The 18930-nt window shown below is 39.3% G+C and overlaps 3 protein-coding genes and 1 long non-coding RNA gene across 6 annotated transcripts in view; 1 reads left to right on the forward strand and 3 right to left on the reverse strand.

Annotated features, from left to right (window-relative positions):
- LOC105835904 (microtubule-associated protein tau) overlaps positions 1-6862 on the reverse strand; it is a 29724-nt gene extending 22862 nt beyond the window's left edge. The window contains exon 1 of the mRNA XM_012679561.3: positions 6776-6862. The gene's annotated coding sequence lies outside the window, so the exon portion shown is untranslated. The remainder of the gene's footprint in view (positions 1-6775) is intronic.
- On the forward strand, positions 6862-8570 carry LOC118646549. The gene is made up of 2 exons (XR_004964087.1): positions 6862-7581; positions 7675-8570. It is a non-coding gene; the product is annotated as an uncharacterized LOC118646549 (long non-coding RNA).
- Positions 8352-12321, reverse strand: LOC105835909 (myosin light chain alkali). 2 transcript variants are annotated; one of them, XM_012679568.3, is made up of 6 exons: positions 12204-12321; positions 11995-12022; positions 10641-10949; positions 10139-10225; positions 9733-9802; positions 8352-8814 (listed from the first exon to the last, which is right to left on the reverse strand). In XM_012679568.3, the coding sequence occupies exons 1-5, from the start codon at positions 12204-12206 to the stop codon at positions 9771-9773; spliced, it is 459 nt and encodes a 152-aa protein (XP_012535022.1). In that variant the 5' UTR covers positions 12207-12321; the 3' UTR covers positions 8352-8814; positions 9733-9770. The 2 variants fall into 2 exon arrangements, with proteins under 2 accessions (XP_012535022.1, XP_012535021.1); XM_012679567.3 differs by lacking the exon at positions 9733-9802.
- Positions 12322-12906: 585 nt separating this feature from the next.
- Positions 12907-18771, reverse strand: LOC105835908. Of its 2 annotated transcripts, none has more exons than XM_036289670.1 (3): positions 18569-18771; positions 14151-14365; positions 12907-13647 (listed from the first exon to the last, which is right to left on the reverse strand). In XM_036289670.1, exons 1-3 carry the CDS (start codon positions 18624-18626, stop codon positions 12928-12930), a joined length of 993 nt encoding a protein of 330 aa, XP_036145563.1. In that variant the 5' UTR covers positions 18627-18771; the 3' UTR covers positions 12907-12927. The 2 variants fall into 2 exon arrangements, with proteins under 2 accessions (XP_036145563.1, XP_012535020.2); XM_012679566.3 differs by lacking the exon at positions 18569-18771 and adding an exon at positions 14598-14709.
- Between the last annotated feature and the right edge of the window lie 159 nt (positions 18772-18930).

An 18930-nucleotide genomic window follows, 5' to 3' on the forward strand; every position in this document is an offset into this window, starting at 1 on the left:
TTTTTTTTTTGAAAAAAAAATGTAAACGGGAAATAGCTTCGTAATCTTGTAATTTCGTCACGCTCTTAATAAAGTAACGTGCACGCACTCGTCCACGTCTGCACAAAAACGTGATTCGATCGAGGATAACAACGATTGTTAATTGAGAGAGTGTTTTTTGTTTAACATTGTAGGTAGCTCGCGCCGCCAAGTTTGTTGCGCCAGTAAGGCATGAACAATTAGGCGCTCGGAACAACGACGATCTGGTCCATTAGCCGCTCGTCGTAAAATTATCGGTAAGGCGATATTGGCAATCCCACACAGGCAATCGGTCACGCCTCGACATCTCGAGACGTACAATAATGACGATTGCCACGGGTGTGTCCCACCGATCCTTTCAAGCAAATTAAAGGCGATCACTGTCGCTTTACTGTCTCGTCTTATTAAACGCATTACGAACGACGTCGAATCATTGAGCGATAGGCCAATTAGTAATTTCACGTGTCACACGATACGGGCTGCAAATCCTCCTTCGTTCCGGAGGGTCTTCGCGATAATCGCAAGGATTCCTCTATCTCAATTTATGTCCCGAGTGAATACCTCGCGAGAAATGTGAGAACAGATTTAAGTGTCACAAATCACTTTTCAGACTTTATCTTATCCAAGTGTTTTTTTTCCGGCGCGATAATGTTTGCGTAAACACACAAGTGATTCTTAAAGGGGCTTAAATTTTATCATCAGTACATGTCTTCGCGTCGGAGTTGCTTCAATTGCTGATTTGAAATTGCGTCTCCTTCCCATTCTCTAAAAGGGGCGCAATCCAACAAACCTTTAAACGTCAAGGCGACGCAACCGACTATGCCGTAACATGGATGCTGCGCGTCGCCGCGCCGTTTTATTATCGATTCCCGCGTCTCTACTACCATCAAACCCCTCGTACAGCTTCTACCCTCGCCCTTTACCCAAGCCTTTGTACGACTATGCGCTCCCTTTCTCGGTTTACCCTCACCGAGACACGCGCTGCGGAAGGGCATATTCACGCCAACAAACTGCACACTTTCGATGCAAGAAAAGTTTGCTTTCCTGAAGCTTACACGCTAAGTTTGCACGCAAGTTTGTTCGAGATAAAGATAAGATTATGTTTTAATTGGGTTCCAAAATGATTGCCATTCAGATGAAAAATCTGTTAAATTATATTTTGCACAAGTACGTGCATAGAAAGAAACAATATCGAATTAAACCTAATATATTTTACTTGACAATTATTGTTTTATATAGAAACAAAAAATAATATATTTGCTTATATATTAAGCAAATTATTACATATTTTTATTTCAGTATTACATTAGTCATCTGAAAGGTATAATATACAATAGTTTTAATAATAACAATAATATTAAAAGTTTTTTAAGTCTTTGTTTAAAAGTATTGTTATTTTCTATCCGATATTTTTTCTCTTTAACTCATAAAAGTTATTATTGTATAACAACAATATATTTCTTTAATTTATTCAAAATTCTTCATGTAAACAAGTTATGTCTGTTTGCAGAATCGCTGTAGAATCTCATTACAATATTTAACATTTCAAAAATAAAAATAATTCCTAAAAAGACATTCTTTTTCTGTGCATGAGATATATTTACATAACTATGCCTAAATTTATTTATGTTGCTGTGTATGAAAAAATATAAAAAAATCAGTAGTATTTAAAATAAATAAAATATTTTGTAAACAAATAAATATATATTAATGCTTTTTTAAAATGAATATATAAATGAGTAAGCACGCTAACACAAATTAAAATTCTGTAAACTTCAGCTTTTCGGTTTGTTTTATGATAACAGTTAATCGTATTGTACGCTTGAGATTCATTTTAATATTCAACAAAATGATGTATACGTATTGTGCATATTTCATACGAGTATTTCTTTTCGTGATACAAATATATAATCTCTAGAAAAACATGTTGCTTGACTGGCTGTTTTGTAACTTCCTCATTTCTTACATAGTCGTCCACATTATGAATATTAAATACAAAACCATTACATGTCTGTCTGAAGTCGTGAAACCTAAATGACCAGTGTTCTCAGCCACTTACAACTCATATTCACGAGATATGACATCATCGATTATCGTGACCAAAGTTAGTCTAAATGACGTCACATTACTAGTTACGATACTGTTATATTATTCCATATATTCATAAGAATGTTATATTTATGATACAGTCTTGTTTACACTGTCAATTTAAATTTCTTAAAATTTTATTTCTCGTCTTTCTAATAAATTTTCCCTTTAACAAGTAATACATTTTTTATCGTTTAAACAAAATCAGTTATATATTATTATTTACATAATTTTCTTGAATAATTTAAAGCATATATAAGAGAAATTTTTGTCATATATCATAAACGCGTTGCAGTGTCGCAAGTAAAACAATGTATTGTCGAAAGTAGCTGTATAATTTTTCTCAAGTTATGCGAATTTTGATATATTGTGACACTCATTGACAAGATCAGTACACGTTACGAGAGGTATTTCATCTGTTGGATGCTCGTTTGTCTGTGCGAATGATTCCGACGATTATGTCGCGCGATATAATTTTAAAGCTGACGTAATCGTTCACCGTGTACGTTCGAACTGTTATCGCGACGCATTTCGCGCGTTTACAGGTAGATAGACATGATCGATGTGTACGTCCTTGATTGTAACGTAACAGTAAAGTGTTTCACGCAATCGACAATTATTTGCTGTAAAAATACCATTAACCGCGATTAAGTTGACAGCTATACGAGCTGTACATATTTTCTAATCTTCTCTACCGCAAATAAGTCCCCAGTCGCGATTGGGTCGACAGGTATACGAACAAATTGTACATATTTTCTAATCTTTTCTACCGCAAATAAGTCGTCTTCTATAAATAGCCTTTCTTATATGGCATTCATTTTTACTATATAGCAAGAGCTAGCAGCAAATTATGTAAATTATTTGCACTTTCGAACCAAGAGGTTACATTTTTAATCTGCAATTTAAATGAAGCGCCCGAGAAGGTATCCTCATATTAGCTCATTTTCTAGAATGCTTCCCGTTACGAAACACGTAAATATCTGGCGTTTTAACTTTAAGCGTTAAGCGCCGTGCCATGCTCAAGTCGGATATTGACACCATTAACTAGAGTGTCGCTTGGCCGAGTTCTCTTGAACGTGACGCTTAGGCGACAGGGCTCCACTTGGAAAGTAGGCCCTTCCTCCCTTTCCGACGAGACAATCGTCGATGCTGAATAGGTGCCGGCCGTTCTTTTCGCGGCACGGGAGCCCGGTCGCTGAACCTCGAATGCGAACGACTGCCAACGGAGACGATCCCGCTAATGGGACCGACTACATACCCGCGTTTCGTAATTTGCGGCAGTTTCGTTGCGACGTTTCGTCGAAGAGTTTGGTCGATACCGCGCGCGCCGTGCGAGGCATAATCTCCGAGTTTGCTCGAGTCTTTTTCATCTGCGCCTCCACCGAGGTCGTGTAATTATCGGTAGCGTGCTCGAAGCGCGCGTGCCACGAGAATCAACCGACGTCCATCGCATGCCTCTCGCTACGTACCGCGGATTTATTCAGCGGTGCACGCGTAAAATTGAACGGTATTGAATATCGATGGGATTCCATCGCGGTTTTTGCAACAGGTACTCCACTTTTCATCTTGAATATTTTGCCAGAGGCAAATCCAGGGAGAAGGAGGGATTTATTAATGGAAAGCTGCATCGAAGATAAATAAGAGGAGCAGCTGTTATATTTGCGTAGAAAGAAACGTAGGCGCTGATTGACGAGCTGGAGTTGGCGAATATAGTGTTTGACGCGCGTAATGACCGGCGTTAGGGCCCGAAGCGGGACGTGGGTAACGAGCAGAACCTTGGCCGCGTACTCACGTAACGTTAAGTATTCACGTAACTCCACTGTGTGAGTTCTCGCGTCGCGTCGCCTGGTTACGAGCCATTAATCTCAAGTGTAGTGACTAGCAGGAGAGAATCCGTTTCAACCAAATAAACAGTGCGCCGAACTGATCCCAACGTCAGATTAGCGTCCGCCACGCGGATTGAGATTGCATAGCGATTGTATCTCCGTAATGTTATCGTGACTCGATCCTTTAAATTACTTTTAAATGATGGTAAACATTGGAATAAAATGAACTTGAGTAATTTTATTCATTTTTTTTTGCAGGATGAGCGTAATCACATTTTTGAAAAAATTAGAAAAGTTTCCATTTGATCAAAGATATTAACGTTATATCCGTATGATGATCGAAACAACTGCGAAATCCCCTCTGAATCCGATCATGATCCGGAAGTGGCGGATATGGCAAGCAGCGGCCGTCCAAGGCGTCTTCCCATTCGAGAATACTGCGACACTCCGATTAAAATGACACTGCGATCGTGCCATCGGAGGCGAGTCCCGCCAATTCCGGCAATTACACGCCCACGAAACATCGTTAGCTCGTTGACGCTCATCAATTTCCTAATTGGCCGATCCTCTTCACGTGCGTCGATTTTTCTGCTCCGTTTGCCGCGAAGAGCCCGAACCTAGACGATCCTCTCACGTTGAAGTTCGATGATCCGAGTCTTCGATTTCTCTTATCGTGACCTCGTATTAAAAGTTTCCATAGCGATAAGTCGACGAGTTACGGTATACTCTCCGGTACTACGAGCAGAAAATCGGCCGCGACTGGCGGAAAGAGCCTGGCGATCGCTCGCGTGCGATCATTACTCATCGTCGAGGCCTTGAGGATCTATTTGATGCAGGTCGGTCCTGATTCACAGCAAACTGTTAGACTATTTGACGGTCTGTGACGGTTTGAAATTTTTAAAGCAAATAACTTTTTCTACCGCTTTAATTTCCTCGCCGTTGTTATTGCTATTTGAAATGCCAAATGTCAACCAAGTCTCATTTTAAATAGCAGAAAGAGAGAGAGAGAGAGAGAGCTTCGAAGAGTGAGTTTGTGCATTACAGAGATACAACTGTGCCAAGTGCAGCGATACAGACGCGAGACTGCTGTCGAAACTTCTCCGTAGCGTGGCGTCGACCCAGTAATAAACAAAAGACGAATATTTTTTTTCCCACGGTCGCGCATAATGATTTCCGTATCGTGATTGATTCCGTCGGCGGAGAAGAGAAGCCAATTGCGCGCAAGTGCGGCTCTAAGATTAAAGTGGCGGTTAAAAAAGCTTCCCAGTCGTACGGTTCTGCGTTACACGCTGGATTTTCTCATCGCCTCGAGTATAATGCCCCCGAGACGTTGAGGCCACCGTACAGTCTTCCTCATAAATCTATGCAAGCGTCCCGTAATGATACTCCTTGCCGGTTCCCATGCGGCCCTGCATTCGGATCTCTTCGATAATTAATGCTGACAGGCGCGCTCAGAGCCCGCGTAATATTTTACAATGTTTCGCGTGCGCGACTCGTAAGCAAGGGTCCGTAATCATAAATAGATGCAACTAACTACGAGCACAATCGAGAAAATATTCAGCGTTTGTATATTTAAATATATATATATGTTGCATATAGTGCATGCAATTCTGCAATAAAATGTATCGCAAGCCTGTTCTACGTGTCACATTTTTCCTCTCTTATCAATGAAAATATTTTTTGTAACATTTCAGGAAGGAGTCGGTAAAAACTTTGACATTTATAAATAATATTGCAAAATTAATTTTACATATATATATAAACATTTGCGATGTTGTTTCCGACAAAAGCACCTTTTGTATACTGATACGTCTTTTTGACTGGAAATACTTGACTCTGGTCAAGAGATAAATGACAAAATTGACTTTCAGCGTGCATTATTTATTGTTTTACTCGACACTTTCAATACGCAAATTCAAATAATGCTAATATATTATCTCGACAAACCACAAAATTCTCGTTTAATCAAGACTCGAGAGACTGTGGTGATAATTCAAACTTAAAAGTAAATACGAGCTATTCCCATAATGTAATTGTTTCGCGATGTAATTATTGCAAATGAACACTATTATATGCGTATTACGCACACGATGCAGCAAAATAAAAATTGTAACATGTGGTAAACAACGTAAAAATTGACAAAGAGGTGCGCAATAAATTATTAACGAGAGTAAGAAGTAGAAATGGATTAATATCACTGTTAATATTTTCGTAAAAAGGTTCTTGTTCAATATATATATCAATATTTTGCTGTCATAAAGCGATGTGGTGAGTTCGAGGAGAAGCTGCCCGTCGAGATTTCTAGAAAGCTAATGGATGCTGTAACGCAGGGATACATTTTTTAGCGAGTCTCCATCGCTTTTAAGATAATTGTAATTCCCGAAAAGAAATCCAATGCAACGTTATACATTTAAGTTACACGTTCAAGTCTCAGTTTGAGCGAACATCCGAACTCTCCCCGAAAGAGGGTGAAAATGAGTCGCCTGTCAATCTGCGTCATCCCCTGGTGCGCGTCGCGAACCGCGCCCGCGCGACGGATCGGGACGCCGTTTTCACAGACGCGCAGCTCGTTTCAATAAATCGCGTGAGAAGATCAGCATCGCGGGGGGAAAGGGGAGGACAATCGCGAGACGCGACGAGGCCCGAGATTTTTCCGCGAGATCAGATCCTCTCTATCTGATCGCAGGTCGGATGAAAATGGCGGAGGGCGCGCGCGCGCTGCTCGCTCCGAACCACCGTGGCGGTGGACCACGGACGTCGGGGTTCTCAAGGCTGTTGTCGCGAAAACAAGCGTGCGAGGAGGAGATGGAGGAGGAGGAACCGTACGCGAATATGGGACCAACCTGTTTGCTGCGCCGCGGACGCCTCGCTCTGCTGCAACCTGCCGCCGGCGACGTCCTTGCCCGGGTTCACCTGGACGTCCGTCATCCTTAATCTAAGCGGGAGGATCTCTCTAGGCGGTTGGTCGTCTCTCCGGGGAAACCGCTCCGAGGAGGATTTTCCCTCCTTCCCGCGACCGCCTCCGCACTCGAGCGCACTTCGCTCCTCACGCGCGCGCGCGCTTTGCGCACGTTTGCGCCGATCGCGCCGTAGCCAGACCCGCCGATTTCCGACGCACACGTATATTATACGCGAGATGAGGCGGACGACTCAAGGATTACGCGCGAGACGAGCAGACGATGATAACACACCGCACACTGGGGGGAGGGTAGAGGGGACGCGCGCGAGAGACGCGCAGCGCTTGAACCGACGCGTTTGAACCGACTGTCGCCGCCGGCTCGCCGGGACCAAGCCGTGGCCCCACGCCTGCCTCTGTCCCTGTAAGCGGAGCCTGCCGAGCGCGTACGAACGGACGCGCCGTCGTGTCCGTCCACCCACAACAAACGCGCTCCTCGTCATCAGCCAGGTACGATGACGATGGGAGGGAGAGGGGAAGGAGAGAGAGAGAGAGAGAGAGAGAGAGAATCTTACGCGCGATTGAAATCCGCGTTTAAACCGCGCGACTTATCACGGATCGAATCACGCAGTGCGTGAGATGCGTGCCACGCATCCGGAGATCTCGACGCGGATATGCTCGACCTCGATCTAAACGTGCGAGTCGCATTACGCGGGAATAATCAAGAATTTACGATTCGAGATCTAATTTGTCGTTAGTCACTATTTCGAATTTCACGTGACTTTCATTTAATTAAACTTACTGTTTTATCAATTAAACTAAAGCTGCTTGTTTTATCGATTTCAGTTCTTTATACTCGACTTGAATTTTCAATTAAATTATAATTATTGACATCGCGCGATATCAATGAGATCTTACTGATTTCAGCTATTAAATGTAATTAAATATAACTTCTTTACCATATAACAGTCATTGATGATAATACGACATTGATATACCGATTAGAGAACTGCGCTCTAAAATCATTGAAAGACAATGAATAATACACCAATTCCGATTTAGCGAGTGGTTCATACAAAAAATCGAAATAAAAAAGGGCGAACATCTCTCTACTTCTACATACGATTAATGGCGGTATTGCATAACGTGTGATTAAAGTCTAGGGAAGATGGTGATTGCACTATTATCGCGTTCATAATACAGCGTGACGACGCAGCTTCTATAATAAATAGATTTCGGCAGTGACAGCCTTGTTGTGTTTCTCACGCGGTTGCTTAAGTAGAGCAAGAAAATGTCAGTCAGACAAAAATAGATGGAGTTATATGCCAGCGAACAAGGAATCTATGTTAATCTGATGGTCTTCGCGACGTATTATATGTTGTCACCGTGTTAAAGTATTTTGTGTCACTGAAGCTTGCGATCTCGTTTAATACAAATATTGTATTAAACGAGAGAACTAAATAACATGAAAAGAAAACGCAGTACGCGCACCGGGATATTTTTCAAGATGACAATGCGTGACAGACTTTTTTAATCCTCTCCGTTGATTCGAGAGGAGCGATTTATTACAGTAACAATAAGAAGTAAATTAATAACGTTTTTTTATCTGACTTTGTACAGTATTGTATTGAGATATTTGCATTCCGTAAATTTGATATAAACACTTTGTGTTGTGTGAAATTAAGTTAAATAACAATGTTGCGTGCATTCGAGTCGCTTTTCTTTTCCTCGATGTTCGTCGATCTTCCTTCTTTCTTGCTTTTCTTTCGACGAAACGCCGATGACGCCTTGACATTGTTGATTTCAGGATCGTATCGCTATTTATGTCAATGGATCTGTGCGGGAAGATGAGAAAAATGGTGAATATGATGAGCGAATATGGCGAATATGTCCATCGTCGACGTGGAACTTGGCGGACCGATGTGTCATCCTACTATTCGTTGTCTTCTGTTGCCGCCGCCCTCTCACACAGTCTACGAAGGAACGCTGCGAATAAAATAGAATAATTAATATTTTTCTCTACGCAGAAAAATCGCGAGACATTGACGAGTAAATAAGCATGTTCTTGTAAAAGAGATAAACATATGTAGATAATATTTCAAGCCATAGATAAGAAATTAGTTTATAAAAACTGAAAAGGAAAAGAACGGTTTAGTTAAATTTAAATAGCAGCCAGTGGTCGATTTTGTGCTGCCATGTACAGTTTTCTTAATAGCAAAGTGTAAGTTAAAGTTGTAAGAAAAAATATTAAAATATGTAAGAAGCGATAGATATATGTAAATGTATAGAAAGCATTAATAATTCGCGCAGAGAAGTACAAGAATTTGAATATTATTAAAAACTGCTTTCGTAATATAGAAGTACTATACGTACGGAATATAGTTTATACAGTAATTAATATAAAATGCGAAAATAAAATTTTATATCTAATTATTCGTCTTTTTAAAGAGAATTAAAAAATTAAGATATCCGAATAAAATACGAATTAAATTAAAAGCATATTACAAGTTGTAGAAAAAAAATTTCGTTTAACATATATTTTTTTAGTTTCATTTTTATAATAATTCTTTGTAAACATCTTTCTATTGATTAATTTTATTCCGTGTAATTTGCTTCGACGATCTCGCCAGGTCATTGACCTCGCGCGCGGGCAAAACCTTCGTACATGTTTCTGCGCGAGAAGCGGGTTATCGATTTCCAGCATCCCTGTTGAGCTGCAACGTTGCGTCCTAGAAACTCTGGAATATGCTCAGAGAGAAAACGCGAACGAGACAATGTTAATAGATACAAATAAAGAGAGAGGTAAAGAGAGAGAAAGAGAGAGAGAGAGAAACAGATAGATAAACAAGAGGTAGATGAAGAAATAGTGGACAATCATGGAGCTGTGCTGCAGGATGTACTCACAATGGATGATCATTGTCTCGGTAACACCTCGCGACCGCTTACAACAGCACCATCATCTTCTTCAAGAAGGCTGCGAAACACAAAAATGTGGAAGCGTCAAACGGATGGAGAGGGAACAATCGAGTCCGGGGAACCTCTTCACGTTGCCGAAAGTTACCGGAGGATCATATTACAAATCGAAGGGAATTCCTCTACTGTACATTATTTACAAGGGGGAGGGGGATATATACTTTCTAGTTCTAACGAAATTTAGGGGCCTTGTGAAGAATAGGAATTTCAACGGTTTCTTTTCTCTCAAACTAACGTATTCTACGTGAATGTGATGCAGGTGATTTAACCACTCTTCGGCTATCTCGGGGGATGCATTCACGGTATCCGGGATCGTGCCAAACAAACCGACACTTACGAGCATAGGGGATGAAACCATCTTCGTCTTCTGGATCCATGCAATCCTTCAGTACCGTTTCGCATTCCACGTCAGTGAGACGTTCACCTGAGAACATAACAAACGCTTATATTAATTTGGTTCCTTTACAGTTACAACACTTATATATTAAATCTCTTGAAAGCTAGTATTTAATGCATGAGTTAATATTAATTGTATACATTGTCTAAAAATAAATCTTTAAAATGTTTTTTGACGTCTTTTAAACATTCTATATTTGTACGCTGTCTGGAATATTCATCGTTTGTAACATAAACAAAACACAAAAATACTAAGACTAATATAAATGGATTATCCATTAAAAAAGATTATATTATGAGATTATACTATATAATATATAATATGTAATAATTATACAATTATATATATTTAAATAAAAATAGAAAAATAAATTTTAAATAATTTTGTATATATGTATATATTAAGTAATTATTGATAAAAGAAAAGAGAGAACTAATCGTACCAAGTGACAGAAGTGTGTGAGACAATTCCGCGCTGAGCATCATTCCATTTTCCTGTTTATCATACAGCTTCAAACACTCGAGGAAGTCCTCGAAGCATCCCTGTTCCTTGTCCTTTTTGCATTGGCTGAAGATAGGCAGAAATTCGTCCAGTTTCATTTTCTTTTCGCCCTTCTTCTTCGTGCCTCCCAACTTCTCGATAGTGGCGTTCGTGGGGTTCAAGTTCAACGCGCGAAGGACGTTGCCAAGATTAACCGCATCGATGACGTTCGTGCCGTCATCGTCGTAAATGGAGAAGGCGAATTCTGCCCCTTTTTAACAAAAGGAATGCTTTCTTATTCATTTTTCTAGCTACGACATATCTTCATCGGACATTCTCGATAAGAGGATCACCTCGTGATTAAGCAGAATCTCGCTATGTAGCTTGCCATTATTGGTCGTAGGTGTTTGATTTCGCTTTTAAACACGCAAAACGCGAAATTTGGGTTAATGCCAGTCGCAAGCATGGAGTACCGCGTGCGTACCTCTTTTTAAAAATATTCTTCTATTTTGGGAGAGGCGGTAAGCCCCACCGCTGATTGAAGAAGTCGGTGGTGGAATGGGTCAGATTACCCCCCGCCGAACCATATAAGAACAGCCTACAACCTATTTTTGACGCGCTACAGAACGATCGTATCCACGTAGCTGTATTATGTAATGTTTAAAATGGCACACGTTGCGCTGAAGAATTCGCGAATTATAATTAATAAAGAAATTATATTTAATAAAAAAATAATTGTTTAGAAAAAAAATCAAACTTTAAATGCAAAGTAGAATCTTCGGCTTTCTCTCTCTTTAAATTAATAGAAATAATTCTTTTGTAGAAGATAATTTGTTTTTATAATGTTAAAAGAAAAAAAAAAAGAAAATGTTTCTGCCAATATTTTTCAAATCTTTTAAATATTTCGTTAAATATATATAACCTAATGATCACAAAATAAAACAGTTACATTTAGTAAAAAAGATTATTTATTCCTTAACTGCTGTTAAAAACATAGAAAAACTGTAATCTTATTTTATATTAAAATTTTGTATATGTTACTTTAATATTATTCATGTAACTAATTAATAAAGTGATATGACTGGCGCACTTTACAGTTGATTTTGATAATAGTAGAAATTTTACATTTTCTGTTAAAACTTTATTCACTTTTTTCTAATAGCGTGACTCACAACTCTACAAAGTTATATATAGAAATCACTTACAGCTTCACTAACTGCGATGTAAATTGTTTAATTAATCTTCATTATTTTTCTACAATTTGTATGGAACCCGGCAAAAATATAAGAAAACTATTTGAAGATTGTTTTACTCACTTTCAACATCCTTGCTGCCGAGGTCTGCCTGAAATACAAAAAATGTTTTATTATATTAAAACTTTTTATTTTAACGTTATACTACTAATTTATAAAAGTAATTTAACTGTAATCTATTAAATTTGCAAGAAGCCTGTCATTTACAAGAAGCTGTCAAGAAGTATTCTTTCAATCGCGAACGAAAAAAAAAGCTGGATATTGAGACTTACCATTGTCGATCGTCTGGTGCTGGTGGATGTTGACTGAACGAAGCTTGAACCAGAAGTGGTACCCGATGTTACCAAAATTACACATTTTATTTTTACAGATGGCGCTACGAGGACACCCTCGAATGATGCTGAGGTCCAGATCTACGAGAAGAGGTTTCGGTCCGGACCGACGGCGACGGGGCATGGCAACGCCGCGGTCCAAAAACAGTTCGAGAAGCGAGGAGAGGCGAGAGAGTCTGCGAACGCCTCTTACTGCTGCAATAAATGGGACTTCGACGACGAAGGCATTCCTATGTCAGATTGCCAGATCTGCATCGTGCAAAAATACACATTCGGCCTTCGAAAGCCGGCGAAACTCAACCTTTTTATTGATTATCGATCTCTAAACTAAATCGCTCGAGCTATATCATAAAAACGCATTATATGGGAGATCATCATGTATATTTTACCGAATTTTGCGGATTTGTATACAACACTTGCGATTATCATCTAGGAATGTATGTAAAGACTCTGATTCACGCATCGCGAAATCGAATGAATGCCAAAGCTGCGGAGACCCGCGACCGGGTTGACTATGCTCCGGTCGGTTATTTTTATTCGCTGTGCATTCGTGGACCTGTTTCCCCTCTAAAAAAATCCACGGCTAAAAAGCTGCTATATGAGCGAACGAACGGGAACCGTTTGACGTAGATCGCGAGGTAGGGATTCCCTCCGGAACTCAGCATCAATTCTTCCGACGGCGGCCGAAGGCGGCGCGGAAGAGTTTCCTCAGTCGGCTGCCAAAGCCTTTCTTCTTCTTCTTCTTCGCCGTCGCTTCGCCGAACGTTTTTCGCTTCTCTGCGTCGTCGATAGGTAGTATCTGATCCACGGTCCTGGTGTCTTCATCGCGCGATGGTTTTAACGACGATAACGAGTTCGCGCCGCGTTTCTCGAGTTGAACTTCCTCGAGGTCGACTTCCCTTGAGGACCCTACGTGTTGACTCGAGTGAGACTTCAGTTCCTCATCGTGCTTTAGCTCGATGACACGGAAGCGGCCAATCGATTTGCTATCCCGAAGAATGCTCGTTGTAGTATCGTGTCTGCCTCCAGCATTGCTCTCGATAGTCCTAACGAATTGCTCTTCTTTCTCCTCCCAAGTGGCAATGTGTTCCTTACTGACCGAGTCTGAAGGAGTATTGTCTTCGGAGCAGACCGGAATCGTCTTGTCCTCCAGATCCTCGATTAACTGGTGTATGAGACCGACGGACACGTTGGTCGCCTCGTTGGCCGCTTCGCTCTCCTTCTTCCTTCGAATCAATCTCACCGGCTCCGTCGACTCAGCCGGCGACTCGAAGACCTCTGCGTGTACAATCTGATGCGTGTCGCCTTGACCTCGGGTCGTGAGCTGAGTTTCGACGACATCGGTTGTCGGATTCGTGAGCGGCGCATCGTCGTTGCATTTCACCTGTTTGAGCGACGACAGACGCGTGTCTCGTGAGTAAACCTTCTTATCCTAACATCGCAGCACTAGAGTGAACCGCGAGCGCGTTGCACATGCAAGACTCTCGCACGTGAGTGCCCTGCAATCACGCTGCACGGCTCACCTAGAACCACCTGAGAGAAAATAAATGTATACTTGGCTTTAATTTATGTTTTATAGAATTTCATTAAAAAAAAAAAAAAAAACTTTCTTTAATGTTTTAATATTGAAAAATGGAGATTGTTATTGTAATTGATAGAAGTGAATTATTTCAAAGACTTCAAGTAAACAAATTTAATGCTGTAGTTTTTGACTTATTAAAAATTGTATTATAATTATAAGTCTTTTGTATTTTCATTATCACCTATGCCTTGCCCTTTTCCTAAAAAATTAAAAAAAATAATGATTTCTGCAATTGATTATAATAGATTATAATAGTTACGTCTCTCAGGAAGTTTATTATCTTTTGTGTAGCTACATCCAATTACCTGTTTCTCCAACAATGAAGGCGGAAGTACATAAGGCGAATCTCCGATCCGTATGTCGCGCAAATCGCGAACTATCTTCGCGATCAATGCTATCTCCTCGGCCTTGCTATAATTTATGTGTATATGTTCGTCTGCCTGCGGTGTACCGTGTACATATCCCTGATCGGGCCGAGCATCGCCTGTTTCCTCATTGACGTGCTGTTCCCAGGATTTTCCTAATAACAGGGTTCATCGTATATATTGTTTGCGTTTAATAGAGATAATTATACGGCGTCTGTGCGCAGTTATCTTCGCGAGGCGCGTGTCAATCGCAACTGAAAACCGTGTTGCTGCGGGACATCGTGAAACGGCGTTTATCAATGAACAACATCGTACGCGCGAACAACAACGTTCCCTATTCAACCCGCCGTTGTATTCACTACATATGCAGACGAGCTTGCACCTTACCATCCTCTGCGTCGCGATCTACAACGTCCAGAACTTCTACCATTATCTTGTCTAGCAGTCCTCTCGCGAACGCCTCTGCCATGATTTGAGGCATTCTCGCAAAAGGCAACCTCTTTCATACGCCGTTTCTGACGGGACGTTAAACAGTCACTTGTTATATTTGCGCGAGTGTAGATATCGATCAGATCCGATTATTCACAGGCATCAGTTTTCAATCTCTCGTGTAGATTGTGCTTTGTCCATTGTATAACAGGTGACACACTTGTGTATTCAATATTTTTATAGAAAATTCAATAATTCCTCAAGCATTTTTGTTTCAAATTATCGTCAATAATGAAAAGACACAAAAATGTCATTAAAATTTGTAAATTTAGTTAGGGTGTTAATGTTTGCAATAAGTTCTTAACATGTTTTAATGCTTGTAGCATCATTATTAAATTTGACGATCAAATTAATTTAAAAGATATTACTGTTGATTGCAGTTTATAATTGCGTTTCAAATCTGATAACTACATCAGCAAATCATAAAACTAAAAAATATATGTAATAATTAATAGAAAAATATTACCAAGCATCAAGATTTGCTTTAAAAGATGCTATTTTTCTTAAAACTAATTTATAATTATATTTAGTTCTCTTAGTAGTTTTATTATTATATTTAGTTCTATTTAGTTCAATCTTATTAGTGTTTGTAAAGACCGCGTGAAATTTTTATGAGCGAGATATTTAAATGGCTAATTTCACATTAATCTTATCAAACTTTATTTGTAACCTGGGCACACACACATGTTATATAATACATATATGCGCATATGCATATAAGAATATCTTGTAATATATTATAATTGAGTGTTAATAATCTAAATTTAATTAAAATAAAAGTACTGCATCAATAAAAATGCATCATTTTTCGTAGCTCATTTTCAGGCTAACGGATAAGTATGCAACATAACTGGTAATAAAACTACTTTACTTGATATATGTAATAGTTATTTGTCAAAAATATAATATATAAAACATAAAAATGATAAATCTATTTTCTCCTAGAGACATTGATATAGAAAAAAATGTATCGAAAAGATCCTTTTATTGCATATCATCGAATATGGATTACAATGATTCATGGGAGGTAACGATAGCCCCATCGATTACATCTCAAACTATTTCTTCAAATGCTACAATTGCACTTTCGACGAAAACTTTAAGTACTATAAGTGAAAAAGAAAGTAAAGATTTTTGTCTTCCATTTGTTGAAAATAAAAGGAAAGAGAACATATATAAAAATGCTGAAAAGTCAAAAATTACATCTTTATCGTCTGTCTGTCAAAAATTAAATCATAATTATTCGCAGAACTCTTTTAAGTCGGATAGACAACAGATTTCTGTACATGAAAATAAGAAAGAAATGCAGACCAACATAAATAAAGATTCTCAACCATGTAGAGATATGAATAACGCATTGGATGCACCTTTCATCGAGCTAAGAGCAGTTCATAAAATCCTCGATTTTATTACTGATTCTGATTCTCAAGTTTCTACACTGACTAATAATTGTTGTAGCGAGATTTCGCGAGCATTGCAATGTTTATTAGCTCAACGTCACGATAAGCAATTGGAGGACTTTCTTTTAAAAGATATCTCTTTGCACAAATGTGAACGTTGCGGAGTAATAAGTTATGTAAAATCGTATCCCGAAAAAATTAAAAGAAATAAAATAAAAATTAAGCACGATGATGAGATCATAACTGAACGCCATTGTATTAATAATGATCAAAATAACAAAAAATTTGAAAATTTAATAAATCCTTTAGATTTAATAAATAATGCTCAATTGAAAATTAATGGTTCTAAAGTGAGTAATCAAACTGAATATAAAGACAAATTGAAAGAAACGAAATTATTGCCAACTAATAAACCCTCTTTTATAATAAAAAGACATATTGAAAGCCCAAACAAAACTAATAGCATTTCCATTACAAAAGCCGACATTAATAACACGATTAAAAATCGATTTTGTCCTGTTAATAATGCTAAAAAGTTATTTGCGGATTTGGAAATGGAGAAAAAGAATAATAAGTATGAATGTAATAGTGTTGCACAAAATAACACTGGTAATGAATCAAAAGCGCACACTAGCATTAATAAAGAAGAAGTCGTGAGAGAGATTTCATATGAATTTAAATCGCAAATCAATGATTTATTGACAAAAAATCGATGTTCTAGTATCCCGCAAACGATCCAAGCTTCGCAACAAATGCTCGACAACCATGGCGATATTTATCCGGTTCTCGATACTGTAAAATATTTGGCACGTGGCCAATTTACGGAATTAGACAAAAAAGAAGACGAACTTTTTTCCAAATTGCAAGAAAGGCGCTACACTCGCCCGGATGACGTGAGAAACGAACGGAGTTCCGTTTTGTATGGCAGTCGAGAAGATTGTCCACAACGTGACGCAGGATTTTGGTTGTTTGATGATTCAGGACGTCTGCTCCAACTACCTTTAGAAGAATATCTATCGATGCCGAGAATAGATAACAATAAAGTAAATATCTCTACAAAGATCTCGCAATGTTCTCACACGACAGAAAAAATGAAGCCTGGCATTCGGTCTAACTATATGGAAAAGGATTCTCTTGAGGATTGCGCTCTCTCGAAGCAAAAAGAGGAAAGTAATGCTACTATCATTAGTTCGTCATCCGTTGACAATTCGATATACGGATCTTTGGAGAGGAAATATGAGATAAATAACACAGACGACGAAGACATTCCTCGAGGTCGCAAATTAGCTTCGTCAAGACCCTCTCTAGATATCGCTCGACATGTCAGGGCTCAAATTGCAAAAGACAGACATTCTGGTAAGGCAAAAGAATCGACAGACGAGCTATGTACACATGACTCGAATGTCCTAGTTCGATTATCACCAGAAACGCGAAGGAAAATTTGTCACTTAATCAAAACAATTGTATCGTCGGATAAAGATTCGACATTCTTTTACAAAAAATATTTAACAAACATGTTAAATAATGAGAAATTATTGCATTCTAAATCCGCGGACGCCGCATTTGCTTATTCTAATAAGCGTTACAAAATAGACAATCAGCTAACAGACATTTGTGAATATGATTGTATTCCAACTAAGTTGTTCAAATTATCAGAAGATAAGAATTGCGTGATTAAAAGGCAAGATAACTTTATAAGTATACCAAGCCTGGAGCTGAATAAGTCCAAAAATTCCGTCAAGATTTTTCAGGACAATACGACTGCCATTTCTTCTGACAAGTTTGCAAATAATTCAACCATAAAAATCGTACGACAAATTGTTTTTAGGGAAAGTAAGCATAGAGAGATCTCGCCACTTTATCGTAAAGTTCTGGATAACAATAGAGACATGGACTGGAAAAATTTTCGAAAATTTGTCGAAGTTCTTCATCCTGATGAGAAAGAATTGTGGCGCGATGTTTGTAAAGCAATAAACGAAGAGGCGAGGAAGGATAACATAGAAATTTGTATAGAAATCAGTCCGGTAAATCCTGCAGAGACTTCAAAAACAGGCGAAGTAATGACGTACGGACGAGAAATCGTGTTCGAGTTGGATATGACGTTAAAGAACGTTGAGAATTTTCTCGACAAAAAACTCGCCGAAGATCATCTTGACACACATAAGCATGCCGAAGATATTACAGACTGAAGTGGTGGTAAATCATTTTAAAGCAGAGTCGTTAATTAAATTCCAATATGTATACCTAAGAATATATCGCTATTTAAAATCAATCTCATGTAAAAGTCTTTTATTATCTTTGATGTCTTCATTTTTTAACGCTATCGTATATACACTTTACACCGTGGATGGCTTTAACCAACCTTTACGACGCAAAAACTGCATTGCCTTAGTAATAAGTAATAAAAAATATTAATGATTATCAGTTGTTATCCCCCGGCTCAATCTATCATGATCCAACGGTACACACCCTGTAACACGAAGGGTAAATTACGGGAAGGGTAAATTGCGCGTTCTTCGCCAGTCATTGCTCCGCAGGAAGATGGCCTCGCCCATCGTTATATCGGGCGCTGCTCGAATAAATGGCTAGATGGGCTAGGTAGGTAAATGGGTTGATAGGAACGTGACGCGACGCGGCGCAACGCGGGCGCGCTCCGAGGGGGTGGCTCGCCTCCCGCAGGGGTGGTCCAGCGGCAGATTCCTGGGCTGATCGATGGAACGACCGGCGCATTGGATTTTCCGAGAGTCGCACGCGCATTCAACTATCCTTCCCGCGAGGACGTGCGGGCGCGTAGACCGCGTCGTCCCTTCAGTTCCACGCTATCCCGGCGC

Source organism: Monomorium pharaonis, chromosome 7, assembly GCF_013373865.1.
Source record: "Monomorium pharaonis isolate MP-MQ-018 chromosome 7, ASM1337386v2, whole genome shotgun sequence".
NCBI lineage: Eukaryota > Metazoa > Arthropoda > Insecta > Hymenoptera > Formicidae > Monomorium > Monomorium pharaonis.

Coding starts and splice junctions, on each gene's coding strand:
- LOC105835909 (XM_012679567.3), bottom strand. Junction 10,950..11,994: donor CGGCAGCAAGGATGTTGAAA/GTGAGTAAAACA, acceptor TTTGTTAAAAAG/GGGCAGAATTCGCCTTCTCC. Junction 10,226..10,640: donor TCACACACTTCTGTCACTTG/GTACGATTAGTT, acceptor TTATGTTCTCAG/GTGAACGTCTCACTGACGTG.
- LOC105835908 (XM_012679566.3), bottom strand. CDS start 14,691: ATGCCTCAAATCATGGCAGAGGCGTTCGCGAGAGGACTGCTAGACAAG. Junction 14,366..14,597: donor AGATCGCGACGCAGAGGATG/GTAAGGTGCAAG, acceptor CCCTGTTATTAG/GAAAATCCTGGGAACAGCAC. Junction 13,648..14,150: donor CTTCATTGTTGGAGAAACAG/GTAATTGGATGT, acceptor TCGCTCAAACAG/GTGAAATGCAACGACGATGC.